Source organism: Panthera tigris, chromosome B1 (assembly GCF_018350195.1).
Source record: "Panthera tigris isolate Pti1 chromosome B1, P.tigris_Pti1_mat1.1, whole genome shotgun sequence".
NCBI classification, from domain to species: domain Eukaryota; kingdom Metazoa; phylum Chordata; class Mammalia; order Carnivora; family Felidae; genus Panthera; species Panthera tigris.
In genome coordinates this window covers 146,825,897-146,845,368 of record NC_056663.1, presented here as the reverse complement: position 1 = coordinate 146,845,368, position 19,472 = coordinate 146,825,897, and the positions used below count along the sequence as shown (strand labels likewise).

At 39.2% G+C, this 19,472-nt stretch overlaps 1 protein-coding gene across 1 annotated transcript in view; it reads left to right on the top strand.

The window, feature by feature from the left end:
- SLC4A4 (solute carrier family 4 member 4) overlaps nucleotides 1-19,472 on the top strand; it is a 356,758-nt gene that overhangs the window by 233,584 nt on the left and 103,702 nt on the right. The window contains exons 8-12 of the mRNA XM_042984402.1: nucleotides 3,436-3,593; nucleotides 10,063-10,150; nucleotides 12,408-12,562; nucleotides 13,190-13,309; nucleotides 15,853-16,027. Of these exons, the coding sequence (XP_042840336.1) occupies nucleotides 3,436-3,593; nucleotides 10,063-10,150; nucleotides 12,408-12,562; nucleotides 13,190-13,309; nucleotides 15,853-16,027 (696 nt within the window). The remainder of the gene's footprint in view (nucleotides 1-3,435; nucleotides 3,594-10,062; nucleotides 10,151-12,407; nucleotides 12,563-13,189; nucleotides 13,310-15,852; nucleotides 16,028-19,472) is intronic.

Genomic DNA, 19,472 nt, shown 5'->3' with positions numbered 1-19,472 from the left:
GAAAGTTATTTTATAATGAGTGTGGGAGTCTAACTACATAAAATAGAATGGGATTATGATCAGATTACCTGCCTAACTAGATAGAACAACGAATCTGCTGATGAGAATGGGAAATAAAATCAGATTATTATAGATTTTTGTGTCCACTGTTGATAATAGGAACTCTCTGGGAAAAATCTGAGGAAGATTATTCGAGCAGCGATATTTTGTTATGCATTTGTGCCACTTAGCCATACCCTATACTCTACTCTGTGTTATAGAGAACAATTCATTACTGCAACTTTCTTAGGTGAGAATGACAGTTTTGGCAACTTGATGTTTTTAGACCCTTCCCATGGCTGCTCTTTTAATATTTATAGAATCTGAGAGATTTACAATAATAGCCAAAGTATGGAAAGACCCGAAATGTCCATCAATGGGTGAATGGATAAAGAAGATATGGTATATATATTTATGATGGGGTATTACTCGGCAATCAAAAAGAATGAAATCTTTCCATTTGCAACTACGTGGATGGGACTAGAGGGTGTTATGCTAAGTGAAATTAGTCAGAGAAAGACAAATATATGACGTCACTCATATGAGGACTTTAAGATATAAAACAGATGAACATAAGGGAAGGGAAACAAAAGTAATACAAAAACAGGGAGGGGGACAAAACATAAGAGATTCTTAAATACAGAGAACAAACACAAAGTACTGGAGGGATTGGGGATGGGATGAGCTAAATGGGTAAGGGGCATTAAAGAATCTATTCCTAAAATCATTGTTGCACTATATGCTAACTAACTTGGATGTAAATTTAAAAATAAATAAATAAAAATACCAAAAAAAAATCTAAAAGATTTAAAAAATATATATATTAGCAGCGGTGCCTAGGTGGCTCAGTTGGTTAAGCAGCCCACTCTTGATCTTGGCTCAGGTCATGATTGCATAGTTCATGAGTTTGAGCCCTGCATCGGGCTCTGCACTGACAGTGTGGAGCTGGCTAGGGATTCTGTCTCTCTGCTCCTCCCCTGCTCACATTCTCTCTCTCTCAAAGTAAATAAATAAACATTAAAAAAATATTAACATTTCTTGGAAGATTAATGGTATAAAGTTTGGAAAACTCCCTTACTACTTAGAGGCAGTCATGTTCTAACATCTAAAAATATATATATCTTGGGGTGCGTGGGTGGCTTAGTTGGTTTAGCATCTGACTTCAGCTCGGGTCATGATCTCACAGTCTGTGAGTTCGAGCCCTGCGTTGGGCTCTGTGCTGACAGCTCAGAGCCTGGAGCCTGCTTCAGATTCTGTGTCTCCCTCTCTCTCTGCCCCTCCCTCTGGCTTTGCTTTGTTTGTTTGTTTCCATAAAATTATTAGCTTTGATGTCCTTGCTTTTGCCTCATAGCTTTCTTCTTATATGAAGTGCCAAACTAAAAAAACAGTTTTATAAAAATACTAATGAGAGTGATGGAGTTGTAGGGATCACTTCTCATGTCACATATTTTACCCAATTAAGAACTTTGTAAATGGGGGTATCTGGCTGGCTCAGTCAGTAGACCATGTGACTATTGATCTCAGGGTCATGAGTTCAAGTCCCACATTGGGTCTAGAGCTTACTTGGAAAAAAAAAAGAACTCTTTAAATGGAAATTGTTACTATAACTTTTTTATGAATGGGGAAAATTGGAGGCATGCCTTCCACTTTAATCCATGGCAAAAAGTACTGAGTTCTTTTTATACTAGTAACTTTTGACCTAAGAGGAGGGATGTTTATGTTGATGATAAGTATATATCAGAAGTCTGTTGTCTTTCATATGGTCCTGCAAAATTCACATCTCATTCTTCCACGATTGTTGAAATGTTTTCCTTGACCTTTGGGAGGTATTTCCCACTCACTGAAGAGTGCTCCATCAGGCCTATTCTAAGTGGGAGTTGGGGAGGGCAGGGACAGGGACGAATAACACCTACAAGATAAGCCTCCCAAGAAAACTACTTTAAGCCTTTACCCCTTTCCTCAAATTCCCACATCCCTTTCTCCCTCTTCCTCATCATCTCACTTCTCGGTTCTCTTCTCCATAGTTCAGGATTCCCTGAGCTCTTTTTGCGGTTGTCCCCTTTGTCTCCTGCAGAAATAATCTATCTCATTAACATTCCAAAGTGTTAGCACACTTGCCATTTAAAAGAAATTCTGTTTTATGTTTTCCTTTACCTGTCTTCCTATTTCTTGCCTTTTCTTGGTAGCAACATTTCTCAAAATCTCTCTACTCCCTTGTCTCCACTTCTTCACTTCTCATTCTTCACTGGGCACCCACTCCCCACCATAGCTGCTCTTGTCAAGATCACCCAGCACCTTCTTCTTGACAAACTCATTGATCCATTCCTGGTTCTCATCTTATTTGAACTTTCAGCAGCCTTTGACTCAGCTGATAAACTTTCTTCATTGAGCCCTTTGTTCGCCTGATTGTTGATGAAGTCCTGGTTTTCCTCCAACCTCACTGGCTGCTCTTTGTCAGTGTCCTCTGCCTACGTCTCCTCCCATTTCTATGAAAGATAAAATGGCCCAGGGTTTAGATCTTATCCCTCTTCTTTATCTGTACTCCCATTCAAGGTTGTGTCATCCTGTCTCATGGTCTTAAACTCTTTTTACATGGTAGTATCTTCTAAATGTATGTCTTTCTACTCCCCTTTTCATTTGGATTTTTAGCAGGCAAATCCTACCTAAAGCATTCCAAACTCTTAATTGTGGCCTTCAAGGCCCTTACCACCTGGCTCTCCCCCTTACCTATGCAACTTCATTTGCTGCTGTTTTCTCTCCTTTGCTGCTTTAGCTCCTACCACATTCACCTTCTTACTAAACCTCTCTGCCAAGCTCTTTTCTGTCTCAGAGCCTTAGCACTTGCTGTTCTCTTTGCGTAGAATTTTCTTTAGGCAGATCCTGGCATGGCTTGTCGCCTCACTCCAATGTAAAATGTGCTTCTTCAGAGGCTTCCTCTGACCAAGTAGGACCTAAAATAGTACCCTCTTAGCTATTTTATTTTTCCTGCTTAGCATTTATCACTACTGTAAATCATATTTTGTTTCTCTCCTGCTGAAATGTGACCCATGACCCAAGGAAGGCATGTAATTCGTTGATCCATCCCTGCATCCCTAGAGTGTAGATCAATGCTGGCCTCATAGTAGACTCTGAACATATGTTTATTGAGTGAGTGCATAAATAAATGATTTTTTTTATATGTAAACATTGTTTTATATGTAAGCCATGTGATTATACCCTCAGTATTTTTGAATTCAAAGTCCAGAGTAATGTTTATTATAATAGAATGGTTAAACATAATAGAAAAATGGCTAGCTAGAGCCTGTTGTGTGGAATTTCCTTGAGTGATATATGGAGGGGCTCTTCTTGTTCCCTTTTCTGGAAATAAGTTGTGTTTTCTTGGCTCTTCCCATGCAGCTGAAGAATAAGTTCATGAAAAAACTTCCACGTGATGCAGAAGCCTCCAACGTGCTTGTTGGGGAGGTTGACTTCTTGGATACTCCTTTCATTGCCTTTGTTCGGCTCCAGCAGGCGGTCATGCTGGGTGCCCTGACTGAGGTCCCTGTGCCCACAAGGTAAGCTACTCCCTGACCTGCTGAGGTCCACAATGTGCTTATAGGGAAATCATGGCTAGATAATCAGTGGAATGAGGATACATCCAGAGCAGGCATATCGGAGAGATTTAGTCTGAAATGATGCCTTAGCTCATCTTTCATGCTATCAAATTACTTGGCACTTGTATAGTAGTAATAATAACAATTATAATAATAACCAACTGGGCCATGTGCTAGTTTATTCTTATGGATTAGTCATTTTAATTCTCATAGTATGTTTAAATTGTAAACTATGGGTATGTGTATTTTAAGATAAAGAAACTGAGTCTGAGAGTTTAAGTAACTTGTCCAGGGTCATACAGATGGTCAGTGATTCAGAGGTCAGAGTTGCTCTCATTTGCTCTATGTTTTATCAGAAAATTGACAATAGGTACATACATATATACATACATGTAAGTATATATGTGTATATATACACATGGATATATAAAAATCATTAAGCTACACACTTAAATTTGTACACTTTATTGTTATGTGTTATATACATTCTTATCCTAAAAGGAAGCATATTACAGTTAATTATGATCATGTACTCACTACACCACGCAACACCTCAGAAGTCATCCAGTTTATCTGCCTTGCTGCTGAGCTCCAGAGTTAGAAGGCTGATTTTCGGAGTGCAGTAGGTGAATAGAAGTTAATGCTTCACTTAAACTTGTGGTGAAGAAGAGTTTAAAGAGAAGCTTGTAATCTTTGACTTGACACCATAAAACTACCATATGAATAGGAACTTTGTGGGGGGTGCTTTTTGTGGGTACAGGGCAAGGACAGGTGACTTTTCTCTTTTTAGGTTTCCTCAGGTGTGCAGGAAGGGTTGTGAATCCTCAGTGATCTCAGATGGTCTTGGCATGATAAACTGACAGAGACAAGGGGCTCCAGGTTTGCTTTGAGCCACGTTAGGAGGAAAATCAGAACATTTCCTTATGGCCTCCCCATTCATAGATTACAGGCTAGTTTTTCTTTCATACGGGTATTTTCTCCCTATTTTTATATTTCGTAGACACTATAGATCGGAATAATACTGGTCATTAGTAGGCAGTCATTGGACAAATGGCAGAGAGAAGGAGAAGATTGTAGCTTATTCAGTTGATGGGATTATCATGATTTGTGTTTTCTGTAACTTAGTTGTTCACTTGAAAACATTCCAGCAGAGCCTTGCAGTTCTATCTGAGCAATCACCTGGCGAACAGCTAGCTGACTCAGATCAGGGCTGACGTCCAGCTCTTGTGCTCCTATGGTTTTGTTTATGTCTCTGTGGAATGATTTTACTGGGGCTTGAAAGAAAAAAACATGCCAAGAAGTGTTAAATTGCTCTTGCATTTTCATTTTTCTTACTTTTCTTCTTTGGAGGCTACAAGTAAAAAATATTGTAGAGGGCTTTTTATTTAACAATAATACAAGTTCATTGAGTAGCAAATCGTGACTATTTGTGTATCCCTCTTATCATCTGCTCCTGTCTGGCATATTCTTTTCTTCTGTACAGGAGAGTGGTACTAGTCTAGAGGTGAAATACAGCATCATTTGAATTAACAAAGGGAGCCCGGCAATTCAAGGGAATGTAATTCAATAATGTCATAAAACTATTTCAGGGCAATAGTCTGAACAATATATCCAAGCATGTTAACATTTTTCCAGGAAATATTTTTATCCATTTGCTGTCCTCTGAACTGGTGCCTGCTATAATCAGTGCGTAGGGAGTCTCATTAGCCTTTTTGTGTATGAGTAATGTGGGGCCATTTACAATGGCTGCATCCTGTGAAATCCAATCAAGGAAATCCCACAAGGAATGTGGTAGTCGGTTGTGAAGAACTGCCCCGTACTCAGCCTTGTGCTTTAACGTGCTGCCTGTTGTACTGCAGGGAGACCCGAAATGTCTGTTGTGGTGTACATTTTGTAATGGTCATTTTCCCTTTAGAACGTTATGCTCTTATGTTTATTATTGCTTTATTGCTATTTATGATAAGTGGTATTAGTGCTATGCATCTTTTAGGAAGTGTGGGTCTCGCAGCTCTGTGACTGTAGTGCCCACAAGATTCAATACCCTCCTATCGGCTTAGCTTTCTGCTTTAGCTTTCTGCTTGCACCAGGGCTACAGCCAACTTAGTGGATGTTCTCTGCTTAGGAGTCCTTCTTGCCATCCATGTGAAAGCAAACGAACCATTCTTTTACTCTTTGTGACTTCGTAGGATGTGCTTATGATTTTCCTAGCATCTTGCATACACTTTGCTTGGTGTCATCTTGTATCTGTCCACACAGGCTGCTGCTCACTCCTATTTATGAGCTATGTAGGGGATAATAACTATTGTTATTCCCACTTGACGGTTGAGAGATGGAGGCAAAGGGAAGATTCACGATCAGTGCTAGAAATAGAACTGCAGATTTCTGACTCTGAAGCCGGGCTTTTAGGGAGAATCTAAGGAGCTATTTAGAATGGATTAGAACAAAATACTTTAGGGTTTTCCCATGAAGAGAAATCAAAACCCCTGATCAGTTTGTTCTTTTCTGATCTTGATTTTCACATTTAAGACAAGTAGTTATTCCGTAAGTTCTAGTCCTCTAAAAATTTAGAATGTTTACCCTTTTCATATCACTGTAAGTTAGTATATATTTTATGTGATAAATGATGATTTGCCTTAAAGAGCAGTTTGTGCTTAATTATCAAAACGATAGAAAATCTTACTAGAGGGATTGGGACAATGGTCTAGCTAGTTCAATTCTGTCTTGCCCAGCACTCTAGTTGCTAGCTGCTATTTATCGTATGTAATGTGGTTGGTTGTGGTGGGTTTATGGTCTTCATGCATCTATTGTGGACGCTACAGTTCAGCCATGATTTCCAAAACTGCTAAATATGAATAATGGCTTATTTGATTCACTGCTGTTTTGAGAGCAGGGAGTAAAGGATTGGTACATGCTGAGTTTATTCTAGAAATAGCTGTGATATATCAGGAAGGACGGGGGGGGGAAGTGCACATCCTTTCTGCAAAGATTGAGTGGTTTAGGAAGGCTGGCTCTTCTTCTGATATTGTGCTCTGTTTCTGCCTATAATTATTTTGTGAATATGAGTACAGTCCATTGGTTCCGGACAGAGATCATCTGGTACTTATTTTTGTTATGGAGAATGCTAGAGGCATCCTCCCCAGGCATAATTAGGTATGTGAAAAAGCTCACAAGAGTAGAAGTGCCTCATGAAGATTCTTGAGACAGCTAGCACTAGTAAAGATTCTAACTATGACTTTATTTCTAGTTATGAGTGAATAAAAAGAACTCAGTAGCATAAATTAATTTCTTTTCCCCAGCTGTCAACATGGGCTGTGCCCTTCGAGCCACACAAATGTGGTGTTTACTCTAATTTGTTAATAAGGAAAAAAAGCTTCTGGTTAAAAATAACATCTGTCCATTGACAAAAAACAGCTTGGGTCATGAAAGGAGTTTTCAGTACATTATAAAAGCTGAGTTTGGCAAGATGTACTTCTGTCATAAAAGTTGTAACAGCTTTTGCTTCTTCAAGGGGTTCAAGGGAAAGAACATGTTTCAGGCAGAGGGAACTTCAACTTGATGAGTTCTGCAATCCTAGTTTTCTCATCTCCTTTTCAGTAATGCAGTCCAAAATCAGGGGCTTCTTCAGGGTTTCCGTCCCTACAGATGAAATTCTTGACCTGAGGTGATGTTTCCTGCTACTTGTAGATGGCCAGATTTCTTCTCTGTATCATTTTGAGAGGTTGAATTTACTGAATGGTTCCTGACTGGAGTAATGGAAAAATTTAGCTTACATGTAACATTTTATTTCTATTGGTCACTTAAATGATTTTCCACTAAAGAACAAATCAATATATATGTGTTAATAAATATTTGTATATTGTATGTAATATATATGCATTTTTTAATAAAAAAATACATTACCACAGAAAGAGAAATCATACCTTTATATCTAAGTTAGTGAAACAATATAATTCTCATATATTGAGTTTATTGCTCTGATGCATGTTATAGTCACTATTGGGCTGCTACTTCCATTCATTATTCGGTGTTATTTAGCAGAGACTAGAGGAAATATTTACAGAAAATATATTCCCTCATCCCAGAGGGCGTAAGTTAGAGGCTCCATTACTTTCGGCTCTTGGGATGGTTACCCATCTCATCTGCCAAAGTTTATATTTGAGGACTACTAATAAATGAGAGTATTTGTCTCGCTTTCTAGCAAGATAGTGTTTTGTTTTTGTTGCCATATAGTCAGCCTGATAGTTCATGTGTCAGTTGGTAAGTGTGTATTTCCATAATGTGTGTCTGTAAATTATAATCGTGATGGAGATGCTACGGCAAGGTAGGAAGAGGTGCAGAGTGGGTCCAGAAAGATCTTAGGTATTATGTCTTACTGAAAAACTAATAATTAGACACATTAAAATAACAAAAAATGGCAAGTAAGGAAACCATTATTTAAAAATGTGTGAATAAGTAAAGGATCCAGCTATTCGATATTTTCTCTTTCCGCACTGCATTCTCCCCCTTTGCCCAAAACTATGTTCTTACTGTCTTGCCTGACAGCTGGCCATTGCTAGACTGGCTAATAGGACTGGGCAACGTGACCAGTATTGTAGGTGTTCCTAAATGGGATTTCTGTTTTGCTTAGGTGGTTAAATATTTTTTGCATATGTTGCACTCAAATCAGTGATCATTCCCTTTAGTATAGTACATTTTACTGTCATTAAGAAGCATTTTATAATACTGTATGTAGGGGTGTATAATTTAGGTCCAACTTCAAAGGAAGAGAAGTTCTAGTATCAACTGAACTTCAATATTAGAATAACTAAATCCAATTTTAATAATCACTTCCTTCATACTTGAACAGACTTTCATGCCTGCTGATTGCTTTTGCTTTTTCATCTACCGTGATAATACTTGAAAGCGAGTGTGCCGCCTCATGCCAGAACTGGTTTCTAAGCAAATAAGTATTGAATGGTTTTATAGCTATTTTGATATGAAGTCTGAGTGTTCAAACTTTCAGATACCTTCTTACATTCTTGATTTCTGTTTTTTTTTTTTTTTCCTTTCCCCTTTGGACTGAATTTTATAATGAAAAAAAAAATTTATTCAAGGGTTTTTTGGAACAGACCCTAACACTTTGAAGAGTACTTGCTGTCGGCCCATTTTTGTTTAAAGTGAGGTATATAGATAAATAAGTATAAAATAAAATTGTATTAAGCAAATCCCATCCCGTCCCTGGTCCCATAAATTTTTACCTAAGATTTCTTGTCCCCAGCTAAGTATCCACAACATCTTTCCCCAGGACGAGCCGTGAGAGTCATTGTGGGTTAGCTTTTCTCTGTTGAATTGTAACCCCATGTATAGGTTGGGCAGGTAATGTTAGGCACATTGTGTGTTGAAAATAACAGGAGGTGAGAAGGCCTATCTACTGTCTCTCATTTACTAGGCACGTCTTTGGCTCATCCACTGACCTCCTTGAGCCTCAGTATCCTCACCATTAAGCGGGAATAGGATACCTCTCCTTATTGCAAAAGGGTATGTGGCGTTTAAATGAGGTGATGAATATGAAATGTTTTGCAAACTTTAAAAAGCTGAGCACATGTGATGTGATTATTTTTATTGCCCTTATTGTCTCCATGTTAGGTAAGACACGATTATAAGCAAGGCGGAGATGTATCCAGTGTTGCCTTTTATATATTTTTTTCTTATTCACTTAATTACTGGGTTTCTTCCTCCCTAGTTGAGACATGAACCTAAGTGGGGATAAGCTCATTACTGCAAATTCCAGGACCTACTTACTGTGGAGCAGTGCGTGTACATTATCAAGAAAACAAGTTTGGGAAGGAAAATGAGGACACTCACAAAAGAATTTTAACTGTCCATGAAAGATGCTTTATTTCGAATTTCTCTCATAGTTTTCTTTCTTTACTTTGGCTGTCAGCATGTGGCTTACTTCTAAAGGACTTGGTTTTTGCTGACTTCCAGTCACTTCTGAGCAGAAATATTTCTTAAAAGTATGGAGAGGATCATTTGTCACTGTTCATATTGAGTAAGGAAAAGTCAGAGAAATCTGAAGGTGTACTAAGTCTTTCTAGTTATTGTGCTTAATGGGTTTTCTCCACAGATTCTCAAAGTCAGTAGAAATGGAGATAGAAGAAAGTTTAGGAAAGAAAGATCGAATGACTCCTAAAGTGAAGTTTTCCTATTCAGTAAATAAACTTCTCAGGGTTTCCATGTTAAATTCTTCTTTGCCTCCAAAGAAACAACAATTTGTATTTCATGATAGTGTGAAAGAGTATCTTTCATATTACCATGAATATTACCTTTGTCTTAAAGATGAATTCTAGACCTCAGCTTTTTACAAATAGGATAAACGTGTCTCAGTGTTATGTACATTGACTTTGATGAAATGTGTTTTATAGCCTTTGCTTCTTTCCTCTTCCATTAGGTTCTTGTTCATTCTCTTAGGTCCTAAGGGGAAAGCCAAGTCCTACCATGAGATCGGCAGAGCCATTGCCACCCTGATGTCTGACGAGGTAGGGGATCTGGAACATGGTGATTTGTGAATGTCCCGCTTGTATAGTTTTCATAGTATGAATTGGCTGTCACAATTTACTCAAGTCAGAGTATGTGGTCACCAGTCCTCTTTATGGCATAAGGTACAGTCATTCGTGGCAGATGCGCTGGTCTCGACACAGTTTTCAAAAAATAAATTTTGTGTTGGAATAAAACATAATTTCCTTTCTTTTTCTAAGCATTTGCAATTCTTAAAAGAGATATATGTTAAATATTCTTTAAAAAGTTCAAATCACTGTATTAACTCAAACTTTACCTCTTAAAATGCTTAATATATTCATCCTGGGAGTTCAAGTGTCCTTATACCATATTGTTTCAGAAATAATGGGTTCTATAAGTAATGCATAATAAAATGGATCATGCATTTTTTCCTTAGGTATGAGAAAGTACCTGTTTTTATGGTCTTCTTATCTTGTGGGAAGGAATTAACACTTACTAAAATGCATTAGCAACTGTTACTGCAGAGTTTCTAGTGCTTTGGAATTATAACCTTACTCTCATAACAGCTTGAATGTTGTTCACACATTTTAGATATGATGAAACCCTAAACTAGTCTCATAGTAGGAGAAGTACAATTAGGATATGGGATCACTGATTTTCCTTCTGTGTCTTTCTAGCTTACTATTTTCCCAAATGTTTCACTTTTGCTTTATTACTTAATTTGTTAGCTTCTCCATGTGTTAAGTGAAGAATAGGGCATTTAGTTATGGAAGCTTTATTTGGTGATTACTCAGATGGTTACTTAATGTGGGACTGAGAGCATTTTTGATGTATAGCTATGCTGGCTTTTCCCCCTTGAGGCAACTAAGCATCTCAGGGGGCTCTTTTATTTATTTTCATGTGTTTACATTTTCTTTAAAAAAGAATCCTTCCTCCTAAGATGCAGTAATTAGAACTGCTTTAGGCTCTAAATGACAGAAAAACCTGATTTATAGTGGCTTAAATTATTTGGGGCTTACTTGGAGGTAGGTAGTTGCTATAGTCAGTTTAACTTAACTGTTTCATGATCAATCAAGAGCCAAGGTTCTGGCTTTGTGGGCTTGAGAGGGCTGCTGCAGTCAGCTCCAGCCATCTCTTCTGTATTCAAGTTTGAGGAGGGGGAGGTTGAATACAGAAGGGGTGTGGAGCGGGGAGTGTTGGGAGACGGAGGGTGGGAATGTTAGCCGTATCAGTCTAACAGGTATTCTAAAGGTTTCTCAGACAGCTTTTTTCTTTCATCTCATTGGTCAAAACTGTCAATTCTTATCTGCAGGGGAGGCTGGAAAAGTGACCCTCTCTAGCGGCTAGAGCACCACAGATGAGATGCTGGCATTTGTAATGCCCTAATCTCAACCTCACACCTCCCCAGACCATTACATGTAATTTGTTTCATAGCTTTTAAAAATTCTTGTTGAGGAGAAGAGATTTACTAGCAATCTTTAAGAACAGGTAAGGATGTTGAACAGGAGCCGTCTTCTGTCCTGGAGACTAAAGAATTTGACTGATGAGGTATGAAAGGCTTATGTGTAAAGGACTTTCAGATGGTCACCTAGGTTAGAAGAATGGAATGATTGGCAAAGAGGATTATGTAAATTCTGGAGCTCCTTCTTGGATATCTGTATAAAAGACATGAAGCATTTGCTGCCTTGGCTGGTTTAGTTATTGCCTTGCTAAAAGGTTAGACAGATGATCACCTGCTTAAAGCCCTTTGCTTTATGTGTTACCAGCATAACTTAGATTTTTCTTTTTTTTAATAGCTAACATTATTTGTGTTCGAGAGCTGCAATGTTTGGGACTTAACCCGATCTTAATCCTCAGCTTGAACTTTTCCTTTTTGAATTACCAGCAATGGTTTGTCCCAGTCATTTTTACTTCAGAGAATGATTCTTTTGTATATTTCTCCAAACCATTTTCATCTGGCTTCCACAGCAACTGTATCAGCAATGGTACATACCAGTGGGAGATGAAAGACAGTGTTGTTTTACAGTATTGATTAAAAAGACATATAAAAGAAACACAGCTGTTTTCTCATGCCTCCACTTATATTCTCTGGGTTCAAAATCAGAATGCCAAAATAGTTTGGGACAAGCTGATAGGAAATATGAGAATATGATTATATTAAACATATATGAAATAAATGTTAAAGTGGATTATAGATTGCCTTTCTGAGGCTCAACATGCTGTGAGGCATGTAGAGAGTTCTCTTGTTGGATCAGCATATCTCTTATTATTCTTTAGGTGTTCCATGACATTGCTTATAAAGCTAAAGACAGGCAGGACCTGATTGCTGGTATCGACGAGTTCCTCGATGAAGTCATTGTTCTTCCACCTGGGGAATGGGACCCAGCAATCAGGATAGAGCCTCCTAAGAGCCTTCCATCATCTGACAAAAGGTAAATTATCGGGCAATTGGGAGTTTTCATCCTTGAGAAGGAGGTTGTGCTCACAAAAGGAAATGGGGTCAGGTGACTGTCCTAATATTGTGTTTTTAGGTTCACATTTAACTTGATGTATTATCTCAAATGAATTACATATGTACTTTGGTTTGACATTTCGTCGATGCTGTAAAATGAGTGTTATATGTTATCTTCTTCAGTGATTGCAAATTAGAGATCTCAGATTATGATATTGGAATACATCATAGAGATTTTTGGAGGATGTGTTGGGGACTTCCTGCACATGTAGAAGACTGGTTTACTCAAAACGAGTCCCTATAGATTTAAGAGGTTAAAAAATTGGGTGAGACCATTCGGAGAAGCCGTTTTCTGGAAATCTGTTGTTTTCCTGGTGAAACAGTTTCTGTCTTATACAGTATGCAACTTATTAAGCTTTTTATTCATCAGTCATTTGTCCTCCCTCTAAATACAACACTTTAAGAGTTGCCCGTTAGGGTGGTGGAAGGAAATGATCTTTCTCCCAAAGGGTTTTCAGTCCATCTCGTTAGTCTCATGCGTGGCACAGCTAAGAAGCAGACGAGTAAAAGAAACTGATATTCTCTTGGGCTCTGTTGTCTTGCTTAGAAAGAATATGTACTCAGGTGGAGAGAATGTTCAGATGAACGGGGACACGCCTCATGACGGAGGCCACGGAGGAGGAGGAGGAGGACATGCGGATTGTGAAGAACTGCAGCGAACTGGACGGTAACTGATGGACTATTTGGCCATTCACGATGAGAATCTCCTTATTTTATTATTTTAAATATTTATTTTGAGAGAGAGAGAGAGGACATGCTTGCCTGTGCACACGAGCAGGGGAGGGGCAGAGAGGGAGGGAGAGAGAGAATCCCAAACAGGCTCTGCACTGTCATCACAGAGCTCTACGTGGGGCTGGATCTCATGACCATGAGATCACGACCTGAGCAGAAATCAAGAGTCAGCTGCTCAACCGACTGAGGCACCCAGATGAGGATCTCTTTAGATCTTAATTTCCCTACATCTCCCTATCAGCATTTTACTCACTGATTTGTATACTTGTGCAGCCAACAGATACTTCTATTGATAAATCACAGGCACTGGGGATGCAACAGTGAATTAAACAAAAACCCTTTGTCCTTTTGGGTTTTCCTTTGTAGTAGTGGGAGACAAGCAATGAGAAAATTAAAAAATGTGGTGATGGTTTAATGGGGGAAAACGAAAACAGAAATAGGGGGTTTTGTGATAGGGGAAAGACATTCCAATATAAAGGGTGAACTCAGAGAAGGCCTTACAGAAAAGTCCCGCAGGAAAGCCCATGAGAAGAGTCCTGCAGGAGCTAGAGATAGACCAGCAGAAGTGAGGTAGGGGGAGGGGACAGCAGAGAGCCTGGTGTGTGCTGGGTTGGCGTCCAGGCCATGAAGTGAGGGAGGAGGTGTTGGAGAGAAAGCCAGCGGGGTCTTCAGGTCGGTGTGAACCCGTGGCAGGAAGGTGGAGTCATGTGTTGTCTTCCCCATTTGGCTTTTGTGCGTCCCTCCCTTCTCTGTACATTTATTCATAAGTGGGCAACATGGTACAGAAATGAGGAACTCACAGGTCATGGTCTCCTTAGCCTGCCGTTGGGGATTCAGGATTCCCAGACTGCTTTTGTAAATCTCTTTTTATGATAATTCCTCCTTTTCTTTCCACTATTAGGTTCTCCATTTTGTTTTGTATTAAATAAAATTTTAAGTAGGATACTGATTTTATGAAGGTAGGACTTTTTTTTTTAATGTTTATTTTTTTGAGAGAGAGAAAGAGAGAGTGTGCGAGCAGGGGGAAGGGCAGAGAGACAGTGGGGAGGAGGACAGAGGACTACAAGCAGGCTCTGCGCTGACAGCACAGAGCCCGATATGGGGCTCGAACTCACAAATTGTGAGATCATGACCTGAGCCAAAGTCGAACACTTAAGCCACCCAGGAACCCGAAGATAGGACCTTTGAAGAACATTAAAGGTTTTTGTGAAAGCACAAAAGTATGTCTTTTTAAGATGTAATTGAATCTGAATAAAATGATTTGATTCTTCTGATGACCACTTGGGTTTCTCTCTGAAATTAAGGGGACATTATTTCCCTCCCCTTTTTTTCTGAAAGAACAGAGAACATAAAACCTCCTCTCCCCCTATGTTTTCTGAACAGTTCTTTACAAAGTACTTTTATTAGGAATATTCTTTTCCTTTTTCTATAGATATGAGTTCTGGAATTCAGCCCTTTTACTTAATCAGACTGGAATTTAATTCTTGGATAGCTCACTTTTTCCCCAATGTACTGTCTGCAGCCTGCCCAGCACCACGCACAGCCCTACGCAGACCACGAAAACTGAAGTGGGGCACAGGATGTAGCAAGGGCCAGCAAGCCCACACACAGACAGACAGTCCCGATAAAGTGTGATAGCCCCATGGTGGAAATCTGAACTCTCTGAGGGGGGGCCCCACAGGCAGAAGGAAGGGTATGCGTGGGGAAGGCTGAGACGTGAGGTTTGGTTGGGAGGGTAGTTTGACAGATGCATAACTAAGGCAGCTGACCTGCGAATGTGTGTAATGGGGCTACGTTTGCAATGCTTTTCCACCGTATACCTGCATGGCTTTCTTCCTTCGTGCCTTCGGGACCTTATCCCAATCACCGGTTCGGGAGGCCTGTTCTGGCCACTCTAATAGTTCAGCCATTGCTTCTCTAGCATTTCATAACCTTCTTCCCCACTTAATTTTTTCCCTTGATGTTTAGCACCACCCATTTTGCTTATATTGTCTGTCCCCCATGTCGAAAGGAAAATCCCCAAGGGCAGGCATCTTTGCCTGTATTGTTCACTGTTGTGTCTCCAGCACCTGGAGAAGTGCTGGGCATATCACAGGTGCGCAGTAAACACTTGTGGAATGATGAATGGGGCTGGAAAGGAAACAACGCAAGATTATTAAAGGACTTCTATGCTCTGCTCATGGGTGTGATGTTTTTCTACAATGAGTGAGAAATTTTAATCCATCTACGCCATTCACTCTCATCTAAAAACCAACTGTTCTTTAGGGAATGCAACACCTAATTTAGGGACCAAAACAGAGACAGATAGAAGAAAATTTATTCTTCCACAGTTTTCCCATTTTCCCTTAAGTGGTTAAATAGAGCTTGTTGATTCAAACACTTTGACTGCAAATTCTTTGTGGTTGAATGAGTTACCCTTGGTTAATTTGATGACAACCTTATTTTACCTTGTCACATGTTTGCTTTCTCCCTACCCAGGTTCTGTGGTGGACTCATTAAGGACATAAAGAGGAAAGCACCATTTTTTGCCAGTGATTTTTATGATGCTTTAAATATTCAGGCTCTTTCAGCAATTCTCTTCATTTATCTGGCAACTGTAACTAATGCTATCACTTTTGGAGGACTGCTTGGGGATGCCACTGACAACATGCAGGTGGGTCTGGTTTGGGGGAGACACAAATAGTACAGCCCAGATTGCCTTCCTCACCCCTACAGCTCAGCTAGAAGCAGATGGCCTTTCAGTTACTCAGCGTGATTTTCTTTCTTTTGCTGGATGCTGCATTTTACTTTGCTTCTGGCCTGCTGCTATATTTCCAGCATTTTAGTAATTACAAAAATAGCTCGATGAAATCTGGCTTGAGTCACAAGTGGGGAAAAGAAGGGAAGGAAATGAGGATATACAATTCCATTTGGGCAAAAGCATATCAGCTGCTTTAATTTTGTGCAGGGCACGGGGTTTAGATCTACTACCTTGAATGTATGGGCCATATTCTGTTAAGCTTGATGATAACACTTTTTCTGGGAATGCATGATTACCTTCATTTTACACAAGAGCAAACAGTCATCAAAAAATTGAGGGATTTGCTTGAGGTTGGATTTGCATGTCTATCAGTAGGATTCAGCTTTAAGGGAATACAAGTTAAGAGTTGTCTCTCCTGTTCTTGAATCTGCCTGATCATTAAGCTGTAAAGACCCTGGCTTGACTTATTTTGTACAAACCATAGTCTGTTACTCTGCAGGTGCCATTTGCCGTCCTTTTGTGTCAGTAACCGCTGACATTTTAGTAGTAGGAAACATGGATAAAAAATGATAGTGGATGCCCTCTATCATTCAGAAAAATATGTACAAAGCTAAGAAAAAATAAGCACTGTGCTAGATGCTGAATACAGAGTAGTGAGTGAAGCCAGTATTCTTAGGAAAAGAACTAGATTCATTCCCTTTTCAAACTCTGTCCCTTCTACTTTAGTGCTTATTACTGATTAACCTATGTGACATTCATAAATGCTGCCATCCACCTTCTTAAAAAAAAACAAAACAAAAAACAAACCCAGCTGTTTCAAAAGATTGCTTTCTTCCACTTTTGTTTTCTTCTCTGTGCACATTCATGTTTTAGATTCTGCCTAAACACAAAAATGAAATGGAAATGATATATGACATCTGTGTTGACCCAAGTAAAAAGGGAGAAATTGCTTCAGATAATTGTATGTAGTCTGTTAAGAGCACTTTTATCTTTTAGCCCTTATCTATTATTGCATAGCATATTAATCCAAAACTTAGAGGCTTGAAACAACCATTTCATTCTTCCCTTTCATGGTTTTGGTGGTTGACGGGCTCATCTGGAGTGGTTCTCTCTTGGGCCTCACATGTTTGTAGCGAGGTAACAGCTGAGGTTGGAGTCCCCTGAAGGCTTCTTAAATGTTTATTTATTTTTGAAAGAGACAGTGGAGAGAGAAGGCAGAGAGAGAGGGACAGAGGATGCGAAGCAGGCTCTGTGCTGACAGTAGCTTCAGCACAGAGCCTGATGCGGGGCTCAAACTCACAAACCGCAAGATTATGACCTGAGCCGAAGTCAGATGCTCAACTGACTGGGCCACCCAGGTGCCCCTGAAGGCTTCTTTATTCACAGGTCTCATGCCTAGATTGGGATGTCTGGAACATTTGGGGACTGAGGACTCTGAACATGACTTTTCCACTTGGCTAGCTTGGCTTTCTTACAGACGGGGACCATGATGACCTTTAAGAGCTCATGCCCTAATCAGAAGGGGGCAGGCACCGCTCAGTTTTGCTTATTCCTATATGAATATGCCCTCCATATTACTTCATTTTCTGATTTTCAGAAAGAGGCTGAAAACTCAAATTCTTATGTGAAATCTAGTGATTCTTAAATATTTGCAACGAATTAATTTTTAAAAACTAACATTGTGCTGGCCAGAAAGCACATATGTATATGTTCCCAGCGAGAGACCTGCCATGTGGGGAAGAGAAACCAAGAGTGGTAGGACACAGAGATGAAGTATGTGAATAGGGTGTTCTTCCCTCTTTTCCTTGTTCATAAGGTAGGAATGAACGAAATAAACTGCAACAGTGATGTCAATAACAGGATTTTTATAAATCTGATCTGTATCCAAATAGGGCAGTTATTTTTCGTCCAGATGAGAGCATAGTGATAACTAAATCAGATCATTCAACAAAACCAGTGGAAAAGAAAGCACTGAGGAAGCACCGTGAGGCCAGCACAAAGAACATAATACAGGCAGTCACGATAGGAAAATAAAGCTGTGATTTGGGGACAGTGGCAAGAAAACCTCCTTCTGTTGTTCAGAATATACAGAGACTTTCTTGTGCAGATCATTTTTTAACACATAGTTTTCCATGGATTCTTTTCCTTGAAATGGAGAAATTACAACACATCCTATGTGTTAGTTTATTGCCTTTTTAAACTGAACTGAACCCCTTTTCAACCTCATAAGACTTAGCTTTAAATTAAAAAAAATTTTTTTTACATTCATTTCTGAAAGACAGAAAAAGACAGAGTGTGAGCAGGGAAGGGGCAGAGAGAGAGAGGGAGACACAGAATCTGAATCAGGCTCCAGGCTATGAGCTGCCAGCAGAGAGCCCAACGAAGGGCTTGAACTCACAAACCATGAGATCATGACCTGAGCTGAAGTTGGATGCTTAACTGACTGAGCCATGTAGGCATCCCAAGACTTAGCTGTAAAACGCAACATCTGAGATGAGGAAGAAGTCTGTTGAAGTCTATTGTTGATCCCTTCTAGGTGCATTAATTTCCATATGTGCAAGTTTTGGAGAAAGTAAAGGATTCTGTTGTGTGACACGTGTACTTATCATGGGTATTTGTTCTGTGATCATTGTCATGGGAAAGGCCTTCACGGTGGAGTAAGCAGTGTTCAGGATCCTGCAGACTTTAGGAGAAACAGAAAGGCTTTCAGCACATCAGGATGTTAGGTTGTCCACAAAAATGACCATTTGCTGGACGTCACTCCTAGGAGTTGACTTAATTCAAAGTACAAAATTCAAACCTAGGAGGACATTTACTAGACATATTCTGCTTATTACAGATTTTGTAATCTCTTATAATGTCATTGAAACTGTGAACTCAATGTTTTAAAAGTCTTTGGAAATATTAAAGGGTATATTTTTCTGTCCCTTCTGAAATCTCTTTCCTTGAAGAAATGTATGGGCAAAGAACTGCAATTTTGTACTCGTAGAAGTCAGAGTGGGTGGCAGAAACACTGAAAAAGAATAGAAAATGAATGATTGTTAATATATATTTGTTGAACTGAATAGTCTATTATCTATTTCTTTTGGGCGAACTAATGCTATATAGTGAATGGATGCATAGATCTAAGTACTGGATTTATAGCTATAAAACAACCTGTCTGACTAACTAGTGCACACACACACACGCGCGCGCACACACACACACACACACACACACACACACACAGCTCAATAGCTTTATAAAAGTAATTATAGTAGTTACAGTTTTATAGTAATAAGTATTTATTTATATATAGTAATAAGTATTTAATAAAATAAATATTTTATTTATTATAAATATAATAAATAAATAATAA